Source organism: Abramis brama (genome assembly GCF_963993115.1).
Source record: "Abramis brama genome assembly, chromosome: 2".
Taxonomy (NCBI): domain Eukaryota; kingdom Metazoa; phylum Chordata; class Actinopteri; order Cypriniformes; family Leuciscidae; genus Abramis; species Abramis brama.
In genome coordinates this window covers 40,002,402-40,025,171 of record NC_139964.1, presented here as the reverse complement: position 1 = coordinate 40,025,171, position 22,770 = coordinate 40,002,402, and the positions used below count along the sequence as shown (strand labels likewise).

General features: G+C 36.9%; 4 protein-coding genes across 7 annotated transcripts in view; 2 read left to right on the top strand and 2 right to left on the bottom strand.

Annotated features, from left to right (window-relative positions):
• Nucleotides 1–1,097, bottom strand: part of pibf1 (progesterone immunomodulatory binding factor 1) — a 52,787-nt gene extending 51,690 nt beyond the window's left edge. Inside the window, exons 1-3 of one of the 2 annotated variants that reach the window (XM_084099000.1) lie at nucleotides 863–1,013; nucleotides 398–727; nucleotides 177–277 (exon numbers count right to left, since the gene is read on the bottom strand). In XM_084099000.1, the coding sequence (XP_083955126.1) occupies nucleotides 177–277; nucleotides 398–646 (350 nt within the window). In that variant the 5' untranslated portion in view covers nucleotides 647–727; nucleotides 863–1,013. Of the gene's footprint in view, nucleotides 1–176; nucleotides 278–397 lie in introns of both variants that reach the window. The other variant, XM_084098999.1, reaches the window with a different exon arrangement.
• Nucleotides 1,098–1,116: 19 nt separating this feature from the next.
• Nucleotides 1,117–4,491, top strand: gpalpp1 (GPALPP motifs containing 1). 2 transcript variants are annotated; one of them, XM_084099139.1, is made up of 8 exons: nucleotides 1,119–1,317; nucleotides 1,537–1,666; nucleotides 1,928–2,003; nucleotides 2,037–2,107; nucleotides 2,213–2,489; nucleotides 2,878–3,042; nucleotides 3,218–3,319; nucleotides 3,912–4,491. In XM_084099139.1, exons 1-8 carry the CDS (start codon nucleotides 1,233–1,235, stop codon nucleotides 4,128–4,130), a joined length of 1,125 nt encoding a protein of 374 aa, XP_083955265.1. In that variant the 5' UTR covers nucleotides 1,119–1,232; the 3' UTR covers nucleotides 4,131–4,491. The 2 variants fall into 2 exon arrangements, with proteins under 2 accessions (XP_083955264.1, XP_083955265.1); XM_084099138.1 differs by having other exon boundaries at nucleotides 1,117–1,317; nucleotides 1,928–2,107.
• An 888-nt stretch (nucleotides 4,492–5,379) lies between these two features.
• On the top strand, nucleotides 5,380–16,890 carry gtf2f2a (general transcription factor IIF, polypeptide 2a). 2 transcript variants are annotated; one of them, XM_084099221.1, is made up of 9 exons: nucleotides 5,380–5,575; nucleotides 5,741–5,814; nucleotides 5,912–5,930; nucleotides 6,225–6,369; nucleotides 10,955–11,002; nucleotides 11,312–11,393; nucleotides 13,425–13,524; nucleotides 13,614–13,757; nucleotides 13,941–16,890. In XM_084099221.1, the coding sequence occupies exons 1-9, from the start codon at nucleotides 5,510–5,512 to the stop codon at nucleotides 14,058–14,060; spliced, it is 798 nt and encodes a 265-aa protein (XP_083955347.1). In that variant the 5' UTR covers nucleotides 5,380–5,509; the 3' UTR covers nucleotides 14,061–16,890. The 2 variants fall into 2 exon arrangements, with proteins under 2 accessions (XP_083955347.1, XP_083955348.1); XM_084099222.1 differs by lacking the exon at nucleotides 10,955–11,002.
• On the bottom strand, nucleotides 16,706–21,824 carry tpt1 (tumor protein, translationally-controlled 1). The gene is made up of 6 exons (XM_084099263.1): nucleotides 21,673–21,824; nucleotides 19,571–19,644; nucleotides 19,089–19,276; nucleotides 18,662–18,767; nucleotides 17,519–17,635; nucleotides 16,706–17,150 (listed from the first exon to the last, which is right to left on the bottom strand). The coding sequence occupies exons 1-6, from the start codon at nucleotides 21,698–21,700 to the stop codon at nucleotides 17,148–17,150; spliced, it is 516 nt and encodes a 171-aa protein (XP_083955389.1). The 5' UTR covers nucleotides 21,701–21,824; the 3' UTR covers nucleotides 16,706–17,147.
• Nucleotides 21,825–22,770: the final 946 nt, after the last annotated feature.

The window sequence follows — 22,770 nt, the reverse complement described above, 5'->3', positions numbered from 1 at the left end:
TTCTATTAATGCAGCACAGTGAATGAGCCGTGTCTCCCAGTGGCTTACTGACAGCTTTGACACACAACATGGCGGCGCGCCGCAGAGGATAATGGGTAATTCGAGAAACGGAAACCCATCTATACCAATACGACGACTGATATATTGATATTTTTCTTAACAGTATGTAAATGCACCTGTTTTCATCCTGCTGGAGTTTGAGCTGGCTGTCCAGACGCAGGGCGAGCACCTGTTTCTGATGGAGAGCATCGTTCAGCCTTTCCTCCAGCTCTTCTATCTAAAATGAATGTGAAAATAATCATTTTAACACACACAGGCAAACAAACAAGCGTTAAACATTCTTCAAACTGCTTCTCAATTTAATGTAGACAGCAGTTTTCTATTAATCAACCATTACCTTGGTAAGGTGGTCCACTTTGAGATTGTCTATGAGCAGATTTTTCTGTGACAGATCTATCTTTAGTTTTTGGAGGTTATGAAGCAGCTCTTTTCTTTCTAGAAGCTGTTTTGTGACCTTCCCTGCGCCATCTTTCTCATCCGAAGACGATATGTCCTCCGTGGGGACGGTTGTCTCCAGACTGATGTCCTCAGACTCGATGGAGCTGGAGATGTTTGCCGTTGCGCCCTTTGGCTTCTTGGGAGGCATATCGACAAAGATCCAGTCAACGCGTCCTTACCGATTTGTCGTGTCAGAAAAGAAGAATGTTCCTCAAAGCTGGTTTTAAAACTGGGAAATGTGGATTATTAGTAGTCAAGCGCCAGGACAGGGGCTCAGAAGCTCAAGGAAAGAATTAACAGATAAGAGGCTATTCACTAAGCGATGACAGTTCGGTTATTTTTAGGTTAACTAACGTTAACTTACCTGACTTTCGTAGCCTCATGACTAGAAAAACACGACAACGTGAAAATTTATGTGGAAGTTGGGAAAAGTGTTTTATGATTATTTATCATACCGACTGTTTAAGCGTCCCGCCGCCCATAGAAACAACAACGGATGACAACAGAGAAGAGAAGTGAAGATTGCGTTAAAGAGCGTCTTTTTAGAAAACGCTTGTGTTACAAAATAACGCGCCACCTATAGGATTCCGCCTGACCAGAACTCTTATTTTGAAATTCACACCAAATTCAAAACCGGAAATAAGGGAATGTGTTTATTCTGTCGTAGCACATTTCTGGGTTTGTGAACAAATAAATGTCTGTTTTTATTATTTTTCTAGCACGATAATTTTGCTATGTCTAATCAAAACATAACTGGACCAGCTTTGCCACCGTCGATGGGAAAAAGCAAAAATGATGATTCAGAAGAAGAAGACGCAAGTATGTTTACACATGCACGTTGGTTGTAGTAACGTTAGCTGCTTTGTGGACTACAATTTATTTTTTTTAATTTTGCAAATGCATAACAAGGCTGGCAGCCTTTAGATGATTTTTTTTCCCTGTCAATTTTCTTTTGAAAAAAACGGTTAGGTCATTTAATTTTTTAGATTAGATCTGAGTGCAAATAATTACACGATAAATAATAAATATTGTCTCCAGTCATAGGTCCAGCCTTGCCTCCACTGTATAAAGCTTCAGAGTCCTCAAGTTCATGTGAGGACAGTGATCAAGAGGAGGTCGTGTTCAAGAGAGCCAAATACTCATCATCTGGGAACCGGCCTTCTTTAAAGTATGATACTTGTTTTATACTTGTAAAGTATGATACAGAAATGTTCTTTCTCAAGTGTGGATACTATATGGGCCAACCTAATGTATCAAATATGATACAAAACATAAAATAAATTAGATTTACTTTTATATTTTGTCTAAAGTTTCAATAAACTGTTTCGAAAAATCTGACTATTAGTTAATTTTTCAGGCTTTACAGGGTCATCATTGTCTTTCAGGAAGAAATAATTTGCTCTCACTTTTTCATGTGATTCTTTAACAGCAACAGAGGCATCATGAAAGCTGAGATGGATGTAAAGCAAACTGATAAGCATGATAAGGAGGAGGAGGAGGAGGAGAAGGAGGAGGAGGAGGAGGAGGAGGAGGAGGAGGAGGATGATGATGGTTTCTTTGGTCCAGCACTTCCCCCAGGATACCAAATGCGAGACAAGTCACCAGAAGAGTAATAAACATAAAATAATACTTAATAGTACCACACATGGTCATTTACATAGCAATTTCAGCATCTCAATCTAAGTCTTGGATGAACTACATTTTGCATCCCCAGACCACCTTTACTAGGACCTGCACTCCCTCCAGGATTCAAAAGACAAGATGAAGATGAAAACGGGGGAAATGAAGATGCCAGTGGATTTTTAGGACCAGCTCTACCACCAGGTTATACTCCAGAATTGTCAAGCAGTGAAGAAGAAGAAGAAGAAGAAGAAGAAGATGATGACTATGTCATTGGACCCATGCCATCAAAAGGACCGACCCAGGACTCTGTGGCATTGGACTTTGAAAGAAGAGCTCAAAAAATGAAAGACAAACTTACAGGAGTGGATGTAAGTGCATTTTATGTAGTTTTTTTCCCATTAATTCAGCTACTGTAGTACAGCTGAATATATGTATAATAATAATAATCATAATATTTATTAGTAGTAGTAGTCAGTGTTATTTATATACTATTTTAGTAATATTTTGAATTAGCTATTAGTTTTATACTTTCAGTTTTCTTTTAAATTTTAGTACTTTTTTGTATTTTTGTTACATGATTTTGTCTTTATTTTATTTTATTTTTAATATTACTATTTGGGTTTAATTTGATGTTTATTTTAGTTTTATTTTGTATATACCCTCTATTTAAATATGATTGAACAACAGTGAAAGACAGAAATAATTATGCTATTCTTCATACAACATCAGTACAATCTGTGACTCTTCTGTTGTTAGACTGGCCCAGAGGTGGTTTCCAGAGAGAGCTGGATGACAGAGTTGCCTCCTGAGTTGCAGCATGTGGGCTTGGAAGCACGGACCTTTAAGAAAAGATCAGGCCCTGAAAACAAAGACCGCTCAATCTGGACTGACACTCCCGCTGAACGTGAGCGAAAAGCTAGGGTGAGTTAGAGACTGAGTTCAGATATGAAATGTGGAGATTGTTATGGAGACTCACTGTGGATTTACCAGTGATATCATTTGTGATTTAAATTTTACAGATGAAACAAGCTTTTTTACATTGGGTTTTGGAAAAGAGGGATTGTTTGAAAATTCCCTTCTTGTTTGTCTTTCTTAGGAGAGACAAGAGGCTAAGGAAAAAGGCGAATCTGCCAAGGATGATGGACCACGTCTGCCTCAGAAAGAGCTTGAGATGGCTGAAAAAGTTTCAAAATATAATGTATGTTATTTTTTTAGTTAAATACAGCTTTAAAGTGTATTACAAATTGTACGTGTGTGTGTGTGTGTGTGTACTTGTACAACTATCTTTGTGAGGACCAGTTTGAGTTTTAGACCATTGGAGTGAGGACAAAGAGAGTAAAGTGAGGACATTTTGGCCGGTCCTCACTTTCTGAGACCCCTTTAAAGGCCTGTTTGAGGGTCAAGACTTGGTTTTAGGGATAAGGTTATAATTAGGTTAAGGGTAGGTTTAGGTTTAGGGTAAGGGTTCGGGTTTGGCACTTAGTTGTGATGGGTAAGGTTAGGGTAAGCGGCTAGAGATTGCATTGTGTCAATGAATGTCCTCATAAAGATGTGTGTGTGTGTGTTCGTTCAGGTATACCCTTCGTTATGAAATTCAAAAAATGAATAAAAAACATAATCGTATCTAAATGACACAAAAGTAACACTTGTTTGAGAACCAGGGATGTTGGGGAAATTTAGCAGCTCGCTCTAATGGGCCTTTTGAATGGACTACACCTTTAGTTTGCCAGATGCAATTCTTACTGCTTGAATGTAAAAAAAAATTGTTTCAATTGCCCATCTCTTTTTAGGAGTCCAAGCGTGGTGAATCTCTCATCAGCCTGCACACTAAGAAGATGAAGAAAAAAGCTAAGGAGGATGCTAACAAGCCTGTGGAGAGAAAACCCTTCGACAGAGACATGGACCTCCAAGTCAATCGCTTTGATGAAGCTCAGAAAAAAGCTTTGCTCAAGAAGTCACAAGAGCTCAACACCCGCTTTTCACACAGCAAAGACCGCATGTTCCTATGAGGGACATCAAACGCGTTTATCTGATGTTGTCAAGGACGTTGTACTGATTTGGAATCCTCGAAACATCATCATCAAAACATTATGAATCATGTTGATAATTATATGTAAAAATTTGGAGGACTGACTGTTACTCCTCAATTTTCCTTTTTTACACCAATGTTTAATTGTAAGAGATAATGCATTAAAAAAATCTTTGATAGTAATAGTAATAGTAAGTATTGTTCACCAGCGTGTATTTTCATAAATGTTTAGAACATGTCAGGTCATATTTCACCCTAAAATTAAAAAGAAAGAAAGATTTTATATTTAGCTTAAAGGAAATGATGACTACCTTAGACCATTAAATCTTTTTGTATTGTCATTATTTTTGTCTCATTATTTCATAGTCTCATTATACAGTTTTCACCCCAAACTATCGTGACCTTAATGAAATTAAAAAAAAATCTCATTACTGAATGCAAAAATGTAATTGTAAAAATTTGTCACTCTAGTTTTTGTTGTACTGCGTTTAATTAATGCAGATTTAATACCATTTAAAACCATTGCATTTTTACTGTAACATTACAATATTATTATAATTACAGTAATGACACTCACCATTCATATATAGTTGTTGCGATGCAAACAATCATAAAGATCCTAAAAAATATGTTGTTTTTTTGATGAACCATGTAATATTTTACTCTCTTTTTTTTTTTTTGGTAACACTTTTTTTACAGTGTCCTTGTTACATATGTTACATGTACTTACCATAGTAATAACAGACAATTATGCATAATTACCTGCAACTAACCCTCAACCAAATCCTAATCCTTTCCTATCCCTATAGTAAGTACATGTTGTACAATTAATATTACTCAGTACTTAAATGTATAATTACACTGTAACAATGACACCTTAAAATAAAGTGTAACCCTTTTTTATGCTTTCCTAAAAATTTCCCTATGAAGACAAAGGATATAAGTCATTTATAAGTAGGCCTATACAGGCTTATCTGAATTGTTTGTTGTCTGTTATTATGATATTGTAAAGGTAAGGTGTGAAATTTACACTTTGTTCAAAACAAAAACATGTTCACTAAATATATGTCAGTTACATTTACTGCATTTGACTAAATAAAATGACAAAGCGATGTCGAAAATCTCCTTGGAATCTATAACTGGTTAATCTAACAAATAGAAAATGCAACTATGTGGCAGCCATTAGGTGGCAGCCTAACTAACTAATCTGGGTAGCGCTTCCGTTTTTTGTCCTATCTGGCCACCGTACAACCGAATCTGTTGTTGGTGATGTTCTAGCTAAAGTGCGTATAGCGTGGAAGAGGTGTATTAAATCCACATGAAATAATTAGAATATACAGTTTTAAACTATTAACAATCATGTCAGACAAAGGAGAGGTGGATCTGACTGGGGCAAAACAAAACACTGGTGTATGGCTGGTCAAAGTAAGTGTTTTGACGATGATGAACTGCTACAGCTAATGTTGCAGGTTTTATTAACATGGTTTTAGCATCTAACTTACAGATACCACGATTGCAATGTGATGTATGCGTTGCAGTGCGATGGTTACATTGTTTTAACGCCATTGTTGGTGTTTAAACTTTTTAAAGGTCCCAAAGTATTTGTCACATCAATGGGCCAAAGCAACAGGGAGAGGTGAAGTTGGAAAGCTCCGAATTTGCAAGTATGTAACAAAACATCATGTTATTGAGTTCTACGAACACAACGTTTATATTAAACATTTAACATTTGTATTCACATAATTGTTCTTGTTCGTACAGGAATCAAGGCAAAGCGGAGGTAACTAGCATGTCTTTAAACATTAACCCCCGGTTTCACAGACAAGGATTAATGTTAAGCCTATACTCTCAGAGTAAATGCATGTTTGAGCTGTTTTTACTGAAAGCAACTTGCACTGATATATCTTAAAATATGTTAATGTTCATAAAGTTTATAAAAGCTATGTAAATGCCCTCATTGAACTAAGGCCTAATCCTGGTTTAGCCCTGTCTGTGAAACCAGGCCTGATTATTTTATATTTGGGCTTGTGTGTTTGGGTGGAATCAATGTTTTTTCTGATTGATTGATTGACAGGTGTCATTCACACTCAATGAGGAGCTGACCACCATAGACACCATTGGGGAGAAGCCTTCTATGGTACGAGCCCCTAGAGAGCATCCGTTCACTCTGCAGACCGTCGGTGGACAGACTCTGGCTGTTTTTACTGAAAACTCTTCAGGTGAGACCCAGGATCTTACAGTGCTGTGAATTACTGTGCTGCTGAATCTCAAATTAAAAATTCTTACCCCTGGTTTCACAGACAAGGTTTAAGCTTAGTCTCAGACTAAAATGCATGTTTGCGCTGGTTTAACTGAAAGCAACTTTCACTGATAATCTTAAAATATGTCAGTGCCATTGTTTTGTGTCAAGATGCACACCAGTGTTTTTCTTTTTCTTCTTTTTCTAAGGGACGTTTTAAAGCTACTTAAATGCCATAATTGAACTAAAGCCTAATCCTGGTTTAAAGTACACCAGTACAAATTTTAAATTTCAAACCAGTTTAAAGTACCGGTACAAGTTAAAGTACACCATTTGTCATTAATTGATGATAATGCTCTTGTATTACATTAGTGTTATATTGTAAAAAAATGTAAATAATAATAAATATTTAAGCACAAAAAATATAAATCTAAAGTAAAATGGGTAAATCAGATTATCATTTTCAGTAATAGCCTACATAGTGATAATAACTTTCATTATTGAGTCATCAATACAAATAATGACTAATTTTTAATGACATTAATTTTTTTATGACTAGTTTTTGTACTTTGGGGCACAATTGTATGTCCAATGTAAAATCAGAACTATTGTCCAATGTATCAGAACTATTGCTCCTAAAAAGTTCTATGATACTTTAAATAATATAGTTGCATGTATTGATACATTTTTAATATTTGTGTACAAAGACATGTTAAGAATTATGTAGTGGTTGTTAATTACTTATTAATGAAAGTATTATATTATCACTGTTTTTTGTTAACCAAACTTTTGCTTTCAAACAGTTTATTCGGTAAGTCATGTTGTGCGATCTCTGGGATGTCCTGTACATACTTCAGTTGCCTCATACTCTCTCTTCCTCCAGTTCTTTTCAATTACTTTCTCTACTCTGTCTGTTCTGTGAGATGAATCAGAAATTAGGTTGTAATAGCTTTCATCTGGTCTCTTAAGCTTTTGCAGTTGCTGACCTTTGCCTCTCAATCATGTGTGTGTGTGTTTTGATGGTAGAAGATGTTAGAATGGGCCTTCAAATATCGCTGGTTTTGGAAGCCAAATCTACTCATTGCCTTTATTCTTTGATTAACGTTGATTTGTTTTGTGTATAGCTTGGGTGTTGTGTGTGCATGAGTGACTAGTTGCCATCCTAATTCACTTTTTTTTTTTTATATATATTGCAAGTGTTGAATCGGATGATTTCTTTAGTTGTTATAATGTGCTTGAGTGCCAAATTGCCTGGTCACTGTAAATGTACTAGGGGTGTGACGAGAAACGAGATCTCGTACCACGATATTAAAACGTGACGATATATTTCTTGTCGAGGTGAAAAGCTGTCTCGCGATATCAGCATGGTGGGGTTTGAGTTTGTGGCAAAACCTTTTACAGTGCTTACATTATATTGTTCTGTCTTTTACTGCATATGACAATTAAATAAATAAATGCGCTGCGGGTTTCTGAGTGAAGCACAGCGCTTTAATATTTACATGTGTTTTAGAACGGCTCCATTCACAGTAAATGCTGCTCCACTCGAACTCAGACTCTGCATGTGCTGTTTGTTTGGGTTAATGACGTGCATTTGGGAATGCATAAAGTCTGGTGAACTTTGTGTTTCATGCAAAGTGTTTCACTGTTATTATTTACAGTGAGGAAAATAAGTATTTGAACACCCTGCTATTTTGCAAGTTCTCCCACTTAGAAATCATGGAGGGGTCTGAAATTGTCATCGTAGGTGCATGTCCACTGTGAGAGACATAATCTAAAAAAAAAAATCCAGAAATCACAATGTATGATTTTTTTAACAATTTATTTGTATGATACAGCTGCAAATAAGTATTTGAACACCTGAGAAAATCAATGTTAATATTTGGTACAGTAGCCTTTGTTTGCAATTACAGAGGTCAAACGTTTCCTGTAGTTTTTCACCAGGTTTGCACACACTGCAGGAGGGATTTTGGCCCACTCCTCCACACAGATCTTCTCTAGATCAGTCAGGTTTCTGGGCTGTCGCTGAGAAACACGGAGTTTGAGCTCCCTCCAAAGATTCTCTATTGGGTTTAGGTCTGGAGACTGGCTAGGCCACGCCAGAACCTTGATATGCTTCTTACAGAGCCACTCCTTGGTTATCCTGGCTGTGTGCTTCGGGTCATTGTCATGTTGGAAGACCCAGCCTCGACCCATCTTCAATGCTCTAACTGAGGGAAGGAGGTTGTTCCCCAAAATCTCGCAATACATGGCCCCGGTCATCCTCTCCTTAATACAGTGCAGTCGCCCCGTCCCATGTGCAGAAAAACACCCCCAAAGCATGATGCTACCACCCCCATGCTTCACAGTAGGGATGGTGTTCTTGGGATGGTACTCATCATTCTTCTTCCTCCAAACACGTTTAGTGGAATTATGACCAAAAAGTTCTATTTTGGTCTCATCTGACCACATGACTTTCTCCCATGACTCCTCTGGATCATCCAAATGGTCATTGGCAAACTTAAGACGGGCCTTGACATGTGCTGGTTTAAGCAGGGGAACCTTTCGTGCCATGCATGATTTCAAACCATGACGTCTTAGTGTATTACCAACAGTAACCTTGGAAACGGTGGTCCCAGCTCTTTTCAGGTCATTGACCAGCTCCTCCCGTGTAGTTCTGGGCTGATTTCTCACCTTTCTTAGGATCATTGAGACCCCACGAGGTGAGATCTTGCATGGAGCCCCAGTCCGAGGGAGATTGACAGTCATGTTTAGCTTCTTCCATTTTCTAATGATTGCTCCAACAGTGGACCTTTTTTCACCAAGCTGCTTGGCAATTTCCCCGTAGCCCTTTCCAGCCTTGTGGAGGTGTACAATTTTGTCTCTAGTGTCTTTGGACAGCTCTTTGGTCTTGGCCATGTTAGTAGTTGGATTCTTACTGATTGTATGGGGTGGACAGGTGTCTTTATGCAGCTAACGACCTCAAACAGGTGCATCTAATTTAGGATAATAAATGGAGTGGAGGTGGACATTTTAAAGGCAGACTAACAGGTCTTTGAGAGTCAGAATTCTAGCTGATAGACAGGTGTTCAAATACTTATTTGCTGCTGTATCATACAAATAAATAGTTAAAAAATCATATATTGTGATTTCTGGATTTTTTTTTTAGATTATGTCTCTCACAGTGGACATGCACCTACGATGACAATTTCAGACCCCTCCATGATTTCCAAGTGGGAGAACTTGCAAAATAGCAGGGTGTTCAAATACTTATTTTCCTCACTGTACATGCATGTAGCGCGTCTCAGCAGTTTGGTTACAAACTCCATCTCTGCATATGTTGTGAGTTTGTGTTGCTTATAATGTTCATCTGGGAATGCAGTGTGCACCATTTCACCAGATTTGCATCGTAAATCATTCTTAAAGTCCGTGTGAACCGGAAGTTGCAAACGACTTTTCTCCAGTGTTGTGACGTATTTCCCAGTGAAACGGAATATTGAACAGAGGGCAGGGTTTTACTGTAGCACTCCTCCTCTCCATCTCTCACTCATAGCAGACTAACGGTTTGAGGGGAGTGGTTAAGCGTTTCCAAACCCAAGCAGTCAAACCTACATCATCAGAGAAGGAACGCCATTCCAGACCGGAAGTAACTTTTCAGACTTTGATTAAAGATTACGACAGCAAACAATTTTTTTCTGTGTATTAACTTGCACGGATTAATTTTTCACCACAAGACTAGTAATATGCGCTAACAAAGTAAATAGGGTCAATTTTGATTTCAGTTGGACTTTAAACCTACGCCAGCACAGGAGAATACATCAGTGTGTTTCTAAATATAGCCTACAAATTGTTGTTCATTGTGATTTTTCAAAATAAAAGTTTAAACCCTTGCTCATAGTTTACACGTTTTGATGTTGTTTTTGCTCAAGAAATTACTGCATTTCTATCGTAAATACTTGCTTTTGATGCTTTATTTGAACCAATTATTGCCTCGTTGTTATTATATATGTATTTAAGTCATTTCAAAGACTATTGTTCACTTAGGTCTATTTATATTATCACCAAGAAAAATTAATTGATCGATTACTCGATTGCCAAAATAATCGTTAGTGACAGCCTTAGATTAGTTAAAACGTTTCAAAATGCACCTGCATATTTGTGCATTTTATGACTTTCAGTCGAATAAAAATATATTTTTCCAGTTATATAATGTATCACTGAAGATTTCTTAAAAATAATGTTAAAATGTCATCTCATTCTAGTGAACCCAATTAACGTCTATCGTCACACCCCTAAAATGCACTGTTTAGGACTATTCTAATATCGTCATAGATATAAATCTATGATATAAATCTACACAGCCCTGAAGACAGGGTAGGGACCTGTGGTGTGTGATTTTTGGATTAATTTGGATCAATTTCCTCATTGGTTTCTGATTGATCAGAGGTTCTGTGTGGCTTGTTGGTTTGTGTCTATTTGTGCGTTTGCTTTCGCTGACTGCTGTGTAAGAAGCTGGCGTGAGGCTTGGCCTGCCGTGATTACTTTGGCATGTACCCCCCCTCGTTCTCATGTTGCCATCCCTCTTGTAGGGCAGTCAGATGCCGAGGCCAGCGGCTCAGGTACAGGTACAGGCCCAGGTGAGTGCTCACCGTCGCCCCCTGCTTGAGTGGAGGTCCAAGAAGGACCTAGTCAGGCCTTGTTCTGTTTATAATGGTCTGATGGCCTTTGACTTGACAATCATCCAACAAAACAGCAATTATAAATATTTCTTTGTATGTCCTAATTTAAAGTATTGAAATTTTCACTGCCTGGATGAGAGACTGTACAGAACGTACTGTTGCGTCTCTCTGCTGATGTAATGACTGAGCAGTAATAGGCTGTGTGTTGCAGCAGAGATTGCTTCGATACAACTGTCACTGAGTATTAATGTCTCTTCTCTCACAAAGATAAAATTGCACTGGAAGGATTGGTGGTGCAGAGAGCTGAATGCAGACCGGCCGTCAGTGAAAACTACATGAGGCTGAAGAAGTATGTTCATATATACACACTAGCTCTGTTACAAAACCTGTTGAGCTGCATTTGAGGCCAGTTCACTCCAAGAATGATAACTATAACCGTAACAAATGCACAATAACATATTGTTTATTAAAGCATGTGCTGTAGTTATGTTGTCCACCGCTTTAAATGTTTAAACACGGTTAATGCTTTTTTTTGTTACTTTAGCAATTCATTCAGATTCCAACGATATCGTTCCTCTGTGTCATTATAGTTGCTGTGTGGACTTCTCTATTCTCATGGGATTACAAAACTTTTATTATTAAAACTTTATAGTTTATAGTAAATTATAATTATCATAGAAACTCATTAGTATGAGCCAAAAGCTCTTTATGGCAGACGTTCTGCATACCACTCTAATAGCCTCAACTTGCAATTGATTTCAGTGAATGGATCAATCCCGACCAATATTTGTTGTGCTGTGCGTACACCAACAATCTGCATGCAGCATTCATTTTAAATACATAATTGTTATTTTACATAAATGTTGGGTTACATTTTATTTTAAGGTGTCCTTGTTGCAGTGTAATTATACATTTAAAGGGATAGTTCACCCAAAAATGAAAATTCTGTCATAATTTACTCACCCTCAAGTTGTTCCAAACCTGTATGAATTTATTCCTTCTGCTAAACATAAAAGATGATATATTTAAAGAATATGGGTAACCAAACCTTGTTGGATCTTTCATAGTATGGAAAAAATAATACTATGGAAGTCATTTGGGTCCATCAACTGTTTGGTTACCCATATTCTTCAAAATATATTCATTTGTGTTCAGCAGAAGAAAGAAATTCATACAGGTTTGGAACAACTTGAAGGTGAGTTACTGAATTTTAATTTATACTTTATTGTCAGACAAGTCTGAAATTGTTCTTGCATAAGTGTCTATGTTTACAACAACCAACATACAGTACATTAAACATTGACATACACTTAAACCTCCCACATTATACATTCAATATTACAACACCTTCACAATACTCTTGATTTCTGATTAAGAGTTTTGTTCAACGCTAAGATAGCCTGATGCACAAAAGAGTGTTTCAGCCTCACTTTGTTGAATCCTGGAACTCTGTACCTTATCACATTATCACAGACCTAACATGTACTTACTATAGGGTTATGGTTAGGAATAGGGTTTGGTTTAAGGTTAGTTGCGTGTAGTTATGCATAATTTACTGTAAGTACATGTGTAACAAAGACACTGTAAAAGAAATGTGTTTCCAAATGTTGTAATAAAACCTATTAGAATAAATAATGAATTGCCCAACACAGGCTATTTGCTATGTAAACTATCAATGCATAAAATATATTTTATTTTTTTTGTCAGCAAGCATGTTGCTAAGCTAACAACAGGATTCTGTAATAAGCATTCGAATGACAACATGCACACACATATTGTGTAAATTCAATTTATTTCACCGACTGTTTTAGCTGTCCTTTTCTGTAGAATTTTGAAAATTTTTCACATTTTCTGGCATTTTTTTTTTTTTTTCACCAAATGTTTTGCAATGTATTCTGGGATTATCTTTTCCATGAAGGATACATGAGATGAATTCGGCCAAATTGTGGTAAAATAAGGTGATGCCATAAAGTGCTGCCTCCACAGGCAGCTCACTAGCAAGTGAGCACTAACTCTAAGCAAATCTTAATTCTAACAGATCTAGCAACAGATTTTTTTTCATCCAGATTGTGACGTACATCCGAGTGTAATGGATTATCGAAAAAAAAAAATCAGTTATATTACATGAATGTTGGTTTGATTATACATTACAATGTTTTTTTGTTTTTTTAAAATAACACATTTACAGTAAGTTGTTCAGAAAAAGAAACTACTACATGCATTTAGAAAATAGATAGCATGACTTTTCATGATAGCATGAAAAAAATAATGATTAGGTCTATACAGATCCACACACAATCTTTATATGTATATATGTGCTGTTTGATACTTAAATATTTTCATAGCTAGATCTCATAAAGGATGTTGTGTTTTGTTGCAGACTGCAGATGGAGGAGTTATCTAAACCGCTCAGGTTCTCTCAACAGCTCGACAAAGCCGTCACCACCAACTACAAACCTGTGGCTAATCACGCCTATAATGTAGGTCAAGCTTTTGTGTCCGCAAGCAGATGTCGTAAGTATTATACAATTGATTGTTGATGCACTCTCTCTGTTCCTGTTTTTCTCAGCTGAATTATGAAAAGAGGAAGAAAGAAGAAGGAAAGAGGGCACGTGCAGATAAACATCAGGTGCTGGACATGCTGTTCTCCGCCTTTGAAAAGCATCAGTATTATAACATTAAGGATCTGGTGGACATCACAAAACAGCCTGTGGTGAGTTACACTATATATACACGAATGTTTAACACCAATTTAAAGCATCCTTGCTGATTAAAAGTAGTAATTTCTTTCAAAACATTACTTTGCTCTACTTTATTCTTACTGACCCCGAGCTTTTGAATGGTAGTGTATGCTACAAGTCTACCTATAAAAACTCCCTTTTTTCATTCTCTACAGACCTACTTGAAGGAGATTCTTCGGGACATTGGCATATACAATGTCAAAGGCACCCACAAGAACACCTGGGAGCTCAAACCGGAGTACAGACACTACCAGAGCGAAGAGAAGAGCGACTGACCATTTTCACCATTGGACTCTTTGTGGTTATGAAAAACAAACGTCCCCAAAAAGTTCAAAATGTTATTTCTGGATATTTTTTTTTAAGAATAATTTTTGTTCTTTTTAAAGGTGTATCAGAAACCTGTGGCATTTTACAATGCTAAGCTGTTTTATTATGCTTGTTATATTGAGGAATTCCCTTGAGAAACTAGAAATAGAATCATTCAGTTCAGACTGAGATGAAAAGAACTTCCAATCCTCATCACTTGTTGTGTATAAAAAGTAGATGTTGACGTTTTTTAAGAAAACGTATTGATAGATTAATTGTAAACAGTTGTTTTATTCAGATTCAGTTTTCTGATTGAAACACTTATTTTATATAGTATTTCACTTTAATTTCTTGAAATAAAGGTTTTTGTACAAAAATCTTTTTTCCATGTTGTATCTCTGCACACATTGTGAGACACTTTATGATTCACACAGAAGGACTGGGATAAATGTTCAAATAATCAAAGTTAATAATTTCTATTTAATTGTGATTATTCCATAATACAACATATGGTCAAAATCTGTGGTCGTGAAAGTTCTTCATTAGAACACTCAAAAATAAACATTTGGTCTAACTTGATGAAATTATGTAAGAAACATATTACTATTGCACAGTAGAATGTACTTCTATCACACAAGTTTTCATGTTTTAATTTAAACCGTAAACTTGCTGGGAAAAAAAGAATCATTAAAATGTAACAAAATTGTTAAGTTTTAAAAAACATCGATTTGATTACCACCATTTTTTTTCCCGTTTTATATTCTAAGTTCTCCTAACATTAAAATAAGCCACTTTAAACTATATAAAGGTCCAGTCATGTAAAGAAAAAATCACCAGAATCTGTAATGTTAATGTCCTTTATCCTCAAGAAATCAGAGTGCAAATGAACCATGAGGTTTCTACATGATCCCTACCATGTATATACAGGATAATTTCTGTCATGGGAATTAGAAATATATTTAATTCAAAGTGTGAGCATTTTGAAAGCAAAATGTATGTCACTGTGGTCATGAAAGGGGTGATAAGGCATCAAGAAACATAAAGCAGCTTATTACCAAAAACAAGGTCATCATTTGGGCTTTCTTAGCAGCCACAAGACCCAAGGATCTTAAAGTGAATTCATTAATGAACTCCATTTTATACCATTACACTAGACGCAAATATCAGGCTTGGACAATGATATTGAGCACACTAGCTAATCTACTAGGTAAGGTTACAGGTGGGCACATGACACAAAATCTAGGGTAACACTACTCCGATGTTCCACTTTAAACATTCATAATTTTGCAACTACATGTCAACTTACTCAGAGTATTAGTAGACTGTCTGCTTGATATCTGCTAACTTCATTTCCGTGGTCCCCGACAGACATTCTACCAAGTAACTTTGCAACTACATGTCAACTTATTCTACTAACCCTACAGTATACAATCCTAATGAGAGTTAGCTCACATATAGTTGCTAAGTTTATAGTTAGTAGAATGTCTAAAGTTAAAGATCAGCCGATTTCTGGGCGGAGAGGGGGTGAAGAATTACAGTATTGTTTAGCATTCTCTATACTGATGCTAAAGACTCTTTCATATGCTTATCAAGGGCTTTAAGGACAATTCACCTCATTGCTTTCTCATGTAAAACACACCCCTCTTCAAAAAAGCAAGCATTTGTGTTTCCAATACGCATCTGGGAAAGCCATTTACTGACAAATTCACTTTTATCACTACCTGTAATTTAGCATAACTTTGTGGCACGTTTAACTTTATTTTGGAGGTTGAGCAGAAATGTAAGAATAGTAATATCCAAGCACTATAAAGAACAATTTAAGTACTAAAACATAAATGCTTCTTTCCCATCAGATAAACTACAGGATATGTCAGGAATTTTCTGTTGTGGAGTTTCGATCACTGCTTTGCTTTTATTTAATAGCACAGACAGTCCACATATTTACAGCACATTTTTCACTGCTTTGATGGCTTAAATTATTTCACTTTTGAAAAAGTGTCAAAGAGCTTTTCTTGTATTTTGTTGAGGCTTGAGATTTGATCCTCACTCACTAAATCCTGTACAACTATACTATTTTTCCCCTTCACACATTAAGGTCTCTAGGGTGAATTCAGGTAAACCGGGACACTTTTTGCCTTTGAGATGACTGGGGAAATGTACCACTTATCCTGAATTGAGCCTACATTAACATTTCTTTGTATTAACTATTGAGTCTACAACTTCTGCATAAGATACACCGTATCAAGACATCCTCCATTTGATTTTTTGTTCTGATTGCTGGTTCAAAAATTAGATGCAGCTGTTCAATGTATAGGGAACAAGAGCCCAAACCATGCCATTTAAATAATCTTTTCTTTGTTCAAAAAAATTTGCATTGAAATGACTAGAAAAGTGAATTTGACTTAATCTTATACACATATATTAGATTGTTTAATATATATTAATTTAACCCAATGCCCTCAATCAAGTTTTATTCTTGGTGCTTCATCTCCTTTACCCTTGAAATTTTTTATTTTTAACAATGGCAGTTGAGCAAAAGCTAATTGGATTTAAAAAAAAATGGTTGTGATTCAACTTGCAAGACAAGTTAGGCAGAATTAACAAGAAAAAACACTTTAATTAGCCAGCAGCTTGATTTTATTCAATAACGGTGCCAAGAAATCCTATACAATCCTGTGAATCAATGGGAACGGGGAGAAAATTACAACTGTACATCTGCTGAAACTAGAAGCTGACATGCACAGCAAATGAGAAGCCAGCAAGTCAACTTCACCTCCATGATAAAGAAATAAAAGAGAACCCCCAAATTACTCAGTTTCTTTACCACAATCTTTTCACATTGCAGTTTGGCTTGCTAAAAGTCCTGTTTTTAATTTCCTTTGAATGGATAGTTCGTAGACGTAAGCCAATCAAGAAACGAAAACGGCGGCCTCGTAATGTTAAAAGAGCCTCTGGTCCTGGTGGAAAGAATGAGGGGGAATGACTGGTTTAATCCATGGGTCAAATCCACCAGCAGAAGCCAGAGTTGGAGGGTAACTTGAAGACATTTGGGAAGTTTACTATGGTGAGAAAGAGAAACAAAAAGATCAATTTTGTTTCAAGTTAATACCATCAAGACCCAAACACTTCAAAAACAAGCAAACCATCATCATGCAGCAAGTTTTGTTTTTTCTTCAGATCTTTATGCTAATGCAATTATCCTATCCTCCTCCATTTAATCCTTTCCAGCCAACATTCAGATGATGGCCAGACATCATGAGGAAATTACTGTTGCATCCTTGTGCAAGCCCAGAAGCCACTGATTATGGCAAAAGGCCTATCAGTGGATGCTACGCAATAATTCGAGAACTTGAGAAATTCATATACATCTCTACAGAAACAATGTAAAAAAAAAAAAAAAGACATCAAAATGACTTCATAAACTTACGCATTTCTCAATCTCCAGACCATCCTTGAAAAAGAGCATGAATGGTGTGACTCCATCCTCACGGAAGTCAAGGAGACCAATTATACCGTCCGGGTTCATGGATTCGCCAGTGAAAAACTGTAAGATTGAGAAAATAAGTTAGCAGATCACAAAGGCGTTTCGTAACCCAAGACAAAAGCACTGGGATCCCCACTGACACACGTGTAAAGAGCACACATGTGATTATTTTGTGCTACGCTGTTTTTAACTTCGCAAAACATTAGTAAGTCATAGTAAATCGCATATCTTTATTTAGAGCAGGTGGTCTTAACCAAGTCCAAACACAATGATCACGGAGTGACATGCTGCTTGGCTAAAGCTATAGGACTTCCAGGATACGATCGTGTCGCAACCATGCCCATGTTCTAACGTCATTTGAAAGTTCAACCACTGGAAACAGAATGTTGCGTGTGGTGGTTGGGTATAGTGGGTAAGCTCGCTTGGATTGGTCGTTCAGATTGATAGGTCTTGGATTTTGCACATGAGCCGCACACCAAGCGCTCTAATGATTACCTTGCTAAATCGACCATCGATTAAGTCTTATCGATTAAATTATCGACAGGTTAATCTATCTTTGATTAATCGTTAGCATCCCTACTCAACTTCAGTTTCAATACAACCAAGGCAGAACATAATACACAACCGTTAAAAAAAAATATGGTGTCAGCAAGACTTTTCAAAAAGAAACGAATACTTTAATTCAGAAAGAACGCATTAAAGGCTGTTCTTTTGGACTTTCTATTCTTCAAAAGATCCTAAAAAAAAAAAAAGCATAATTTTCTACAAAAATATTTAGCAGCACAACCGTTTTCAAAATTGATAAATGTTTCTCGAACACCAAATCAGCACATTAGAATGATTTCTGAAGGATCATGTGACACTGAAGACTAGAGTAATGTTGCTGAATTCAGCTTTGCCAGCACAGGAATAATCACTTTAAAATACATTAAAATAGAAAAGCTATTTATAATTATAGTGTCAACATTACTGATTTTGATTACATATTTTTCAAAAACACTAAAAGAATCTCACCAACCCAAACTTTTGAATGGTTGTTTATACAATTTCAGCAAAATGACAAAATCAGCAGTTACTGCAGCCTACCTGATAGTTTTTGATGTTGCCTAGAATTTTCTTGACCTCAGCCGGTGCATTAGCCATGAAGGGGTCTACCCTCTCAGGTGCGAGTTCCTGTAGCTTGGCCTTCACTCTGTCACAATGGGGGGGAAAGGCAAATATTACCAAAATATTCAAGTTTTATTTAGCATCACAAACTGCTAAGCACAGTGGTTTAAAATCAAAAGTCTGTAGTCCCCAATTCAATCTTACATGCCACTCACTGGGCAGGCAGAAAGCGCAGGGACCTTTAATTTTGCATCTCAATATTTTAAAACCCAGGTGGCCACAATGCAAGACTCTGAGCTGTCAATGATGCAAAAACAAATACCACAGGAAAATAACGTGAACCATGATATTTACAGTACACCGAGCCTGTTGCAAGGTAAAACATGCCTCATAACGTTAAACTTACGCCTTCATGTAGTCCTTGATGTGAGCTGTGTAAGACTTCTTGTCAAAGGAGGTCTCCTGAAGCTTGTGGTTCAGAACAATATCCACACCGCTGACAGTGGCAGTCTCACAGCCCTCATCCTGAACTTCTGCTGACGCATTGCCACCAATCAGTGCGTCATCTATGTCTCCCTCTGCCCTGCTGATCATCTGCAAAAACATGAGTCAATGACTGTAGCTGAGATCACATCACAAACATATTGATCGGGAATAGTACAACCAATGCTTATATCAGCAGAACTGATAAGAAAAAGTGTTACTGACACAAATTCGGGACGCACAATTATTTTTATTTTCCTATAGCCCATCAGAGATCGTACTCAGAATATGGTGGTTTCATAGGTCATAACCTTCAAAGGTGTCCTAAGTTGTCGTCATTGTACGTCCATGGGAGGGCTGCCACTCAATTTTAAAAAGCAGTTTGGTTAAAATGAACCTGCATACCTTTCCCTCCACTTCAATCATCATTCCATTCTCAGACTCTTTGATTTTGTAGATGTCGGAGAACATCTCGTCCCCTGTGAAAGAAAAAGAAAAGTTCGATTCTCAGTCCAATGCGTTTAGTTACTTCTGATTATTTTATTTCTCTTTTCCACGGTCACTAAGTGGAAGACAACAGACAGCTTATTGCACTCTTGTGGTCCCATTTAATCAACTCCCATGAATATTCACTGGAACGCACTAAGAATCTCACACTTTCTGCCTGGTTTTTCACACTAATGCTTTAACCCTCTGCTGCGGTTCTGTCAATTTTGACAAATCTATTAATTAATTTTTTAGAATTTACTTAATCAGAATGGTATGAAACTTAGTAAAGGTTTTGGCACTTGCTATGTGAACACACAAAAACATGGACGATTCGAAAAGGTTAAACAGTCCGGTATAATAAAAATTAAAAAACAAGTAGGCCTATTGTTCATGGTCAAAAATAATCACACTGAAAATGAATGGGAGGCAAATTTCATCTATTGGAAACATTTTGTACTGCGGCCAAACAAAATGCTACTAAAAGCTTAAACCCATGGCTTTGATTTTCAGTTTTAGAGTAAAACAGTGTTTTGGAAAATATACATTAGATAATTTAATGTGCATTTTTCATTACAAAAAGTGTATAATTGCATAGCTTTTTTTCCGAGCTCACCTCTTTAAATTTTCATCTCTTTTTTCACTTCAGCAATAATGTGCCATGTCATCTTTAAAAAAAGAGACCAAACAGGCTGTGCTCCAAAGCATTCAAAATGTATGACATTTCAGTGGAAATATCATTTAAGTTAATGCTCAAAAAGTGAATAAATTGATTATAACTACTGCATAAATATAATTCAGTACCAAATAATCCCATAAAGTTACAAAATATTAAATAAACATTTAACTAAAACATAGTACAATAATTTATTTGAAAAATAATCATTTTCAAAGCGTAGCCTAAGTTAGTTCTCTACCCATTTTCACGTCTAATCTCAAACAGTGTGTTTACTGAAAGTTTCCAAAGCAGAGATGTACAATGTTTGTTTTCGGTCAAGATGACGTAAGGCACTTTTATCGTCAATGTTCCAGATGACGGAACATTTTCCTTGACGCAACATGTAACGTTATAGATTACAGATTTAACATTATTACAGACATATTTAACACGCCCGCAATGTTGCTGCGGAAAGACTGGTTTGAACTTTTGGGGCAATTCATAATCTTCTAAAAGTAATTTATTTAAATCTCCTTATGGTGTTCGACGGGTGAGGGGTGAAAAGAATGTCGCCTTATTGTATCCAGCTTTTGCAATCGCTTATTACACCCATGCATCGACCCTTTAAACGGGTTTACTGTCAGTATCTGTTTGGAGTTCAGCGGATGTTACTCACCCATAATTGCGCAAACCGTCATGGGGCTTAAGAAAAGCTCGATGATTCTCACATATTATGAAAGAACTTTCCCTTTAAAGGCTCTCAGGAGTGAGTGAGGAGTAACGTTAAAGTGAACTGGCCTGGGCTAACGTTAGTAACACGCCCTGTTTAGCGCTCATTTCATCATCTCATAATTGGCTGTGAAAACCCCAAAAAAAGGATACTTGGATTTTCAAAATGAGCCGTTTCCGTCGTCAAATTCACTAGAGATGTTATTTTCCAAAACAGACATTGATTTAGAGGAGCAGGAGTATTAAAACCACTAACGTTAACATCACAACTTCTAAGTTACCCAGCATCAAACTGGCCGACCGGCGTTTTGACTCAGCTGCTAACACTCCCATTTATCGACAAACTTTGTTTAAATATAACCAAACACGTTTATAACCAGAAATAGTTTGAGTAAAATTAATTCGCAATGGTAAGGTAAACAAAAGAGTAACATTTAAACCCGCAGCAATGAAGCGAGCGTCTTTATAGTCCACAGCTTAGTTAGCCACTAAGCTAACTGCATTCAACAAAGTTAGGCCGCGACGAGCCGGGAAAGACCGGCCCTTTAAAACACTTCAACAACATGTGACGCCAAAAATATAGGTCAAATCGTAACATTTCGGTATGCAACGTTGTGTTAGACGCTATTCTTACCGGTGATGATGTCCTTGTAGATGATCATTTTGTCGGATTGTGTTCGAGGGTGTCAGGAGGCAAACAGCGCTGGCTGTGACCTGATCGCGGACTCAGCTGAAAAGGCCGGCGCGTGGATTGAGCATCTTATATATGCGCTGAGAAACACGGGCGCCCTCTAACGGCTTAACATGACATCACTCCACAGGTATTGCGAGATTCCTAAACCCACTGACCGGGATAACTATTTTAGATATTGGATAATTACAATTCCAGGGAAATATAAAAATTGTTATAGTGTTAAAACAGCAAGACACATACATTCCATCATCATACTTCCCTGGTCATGTCCCCCTGCCTTTTATGTCTCAGTAGTATTATATAAATTATGACATAATTTAGTCTGATGTAAAGATTATATTATATGATATTATATTATATTATATTATATTATATTATATTATATTAGTTATTATTATTATTATTTTATATCTTATATCTTATATAATTTCACTAGGTTTGAGTGGAACTTTTTGCTACAGAATTTTTGGACATTTTTGTTGTGGAGGCTATATGCACTAAATTCTAACATGAAAAACTGGCAGTTTATTAAGAAATATACCAGGCATTTCTTTTATATTTTTCTTTCTCTATAAAAAATATATATGACAAAAGTATAAAGAAATGATTTCCATTGTTTTCACTGTAGATTGAAGTTAGTACTGAAGTGTATGGGTCCATGATGAAATCTACTCCTAGGTGTGACCAGGGTCGTCGAGATATGGGAAGTGGATGCAATTTACCTTCGGGTAAGTGATGAGGAGATTTGGAGACGGCACAGGTGGGGCATCTTTGCACATAGCGCTGAACTTCCTGGGTCAAATGGGACGAGTACTGGTTGCAGAGGAGTGAGAGGGTTTGCTGACTGCCTGGGTGTCCTGAGCGTAAGGATGAATGTACAGAGTCTATGAGGGGAAGGCGTAGGGCTGATGGAACATAAACTCAGAGTGAGTGGCCTCGGCGATCGGGGGTTAAGGCAATGGGCTTCCCGGAGGTATTCTAGGTTGTGGTGGTCCGTGATGATCTCAAAGGGATGTTTTGGCTCCCTCCAGCCAATGT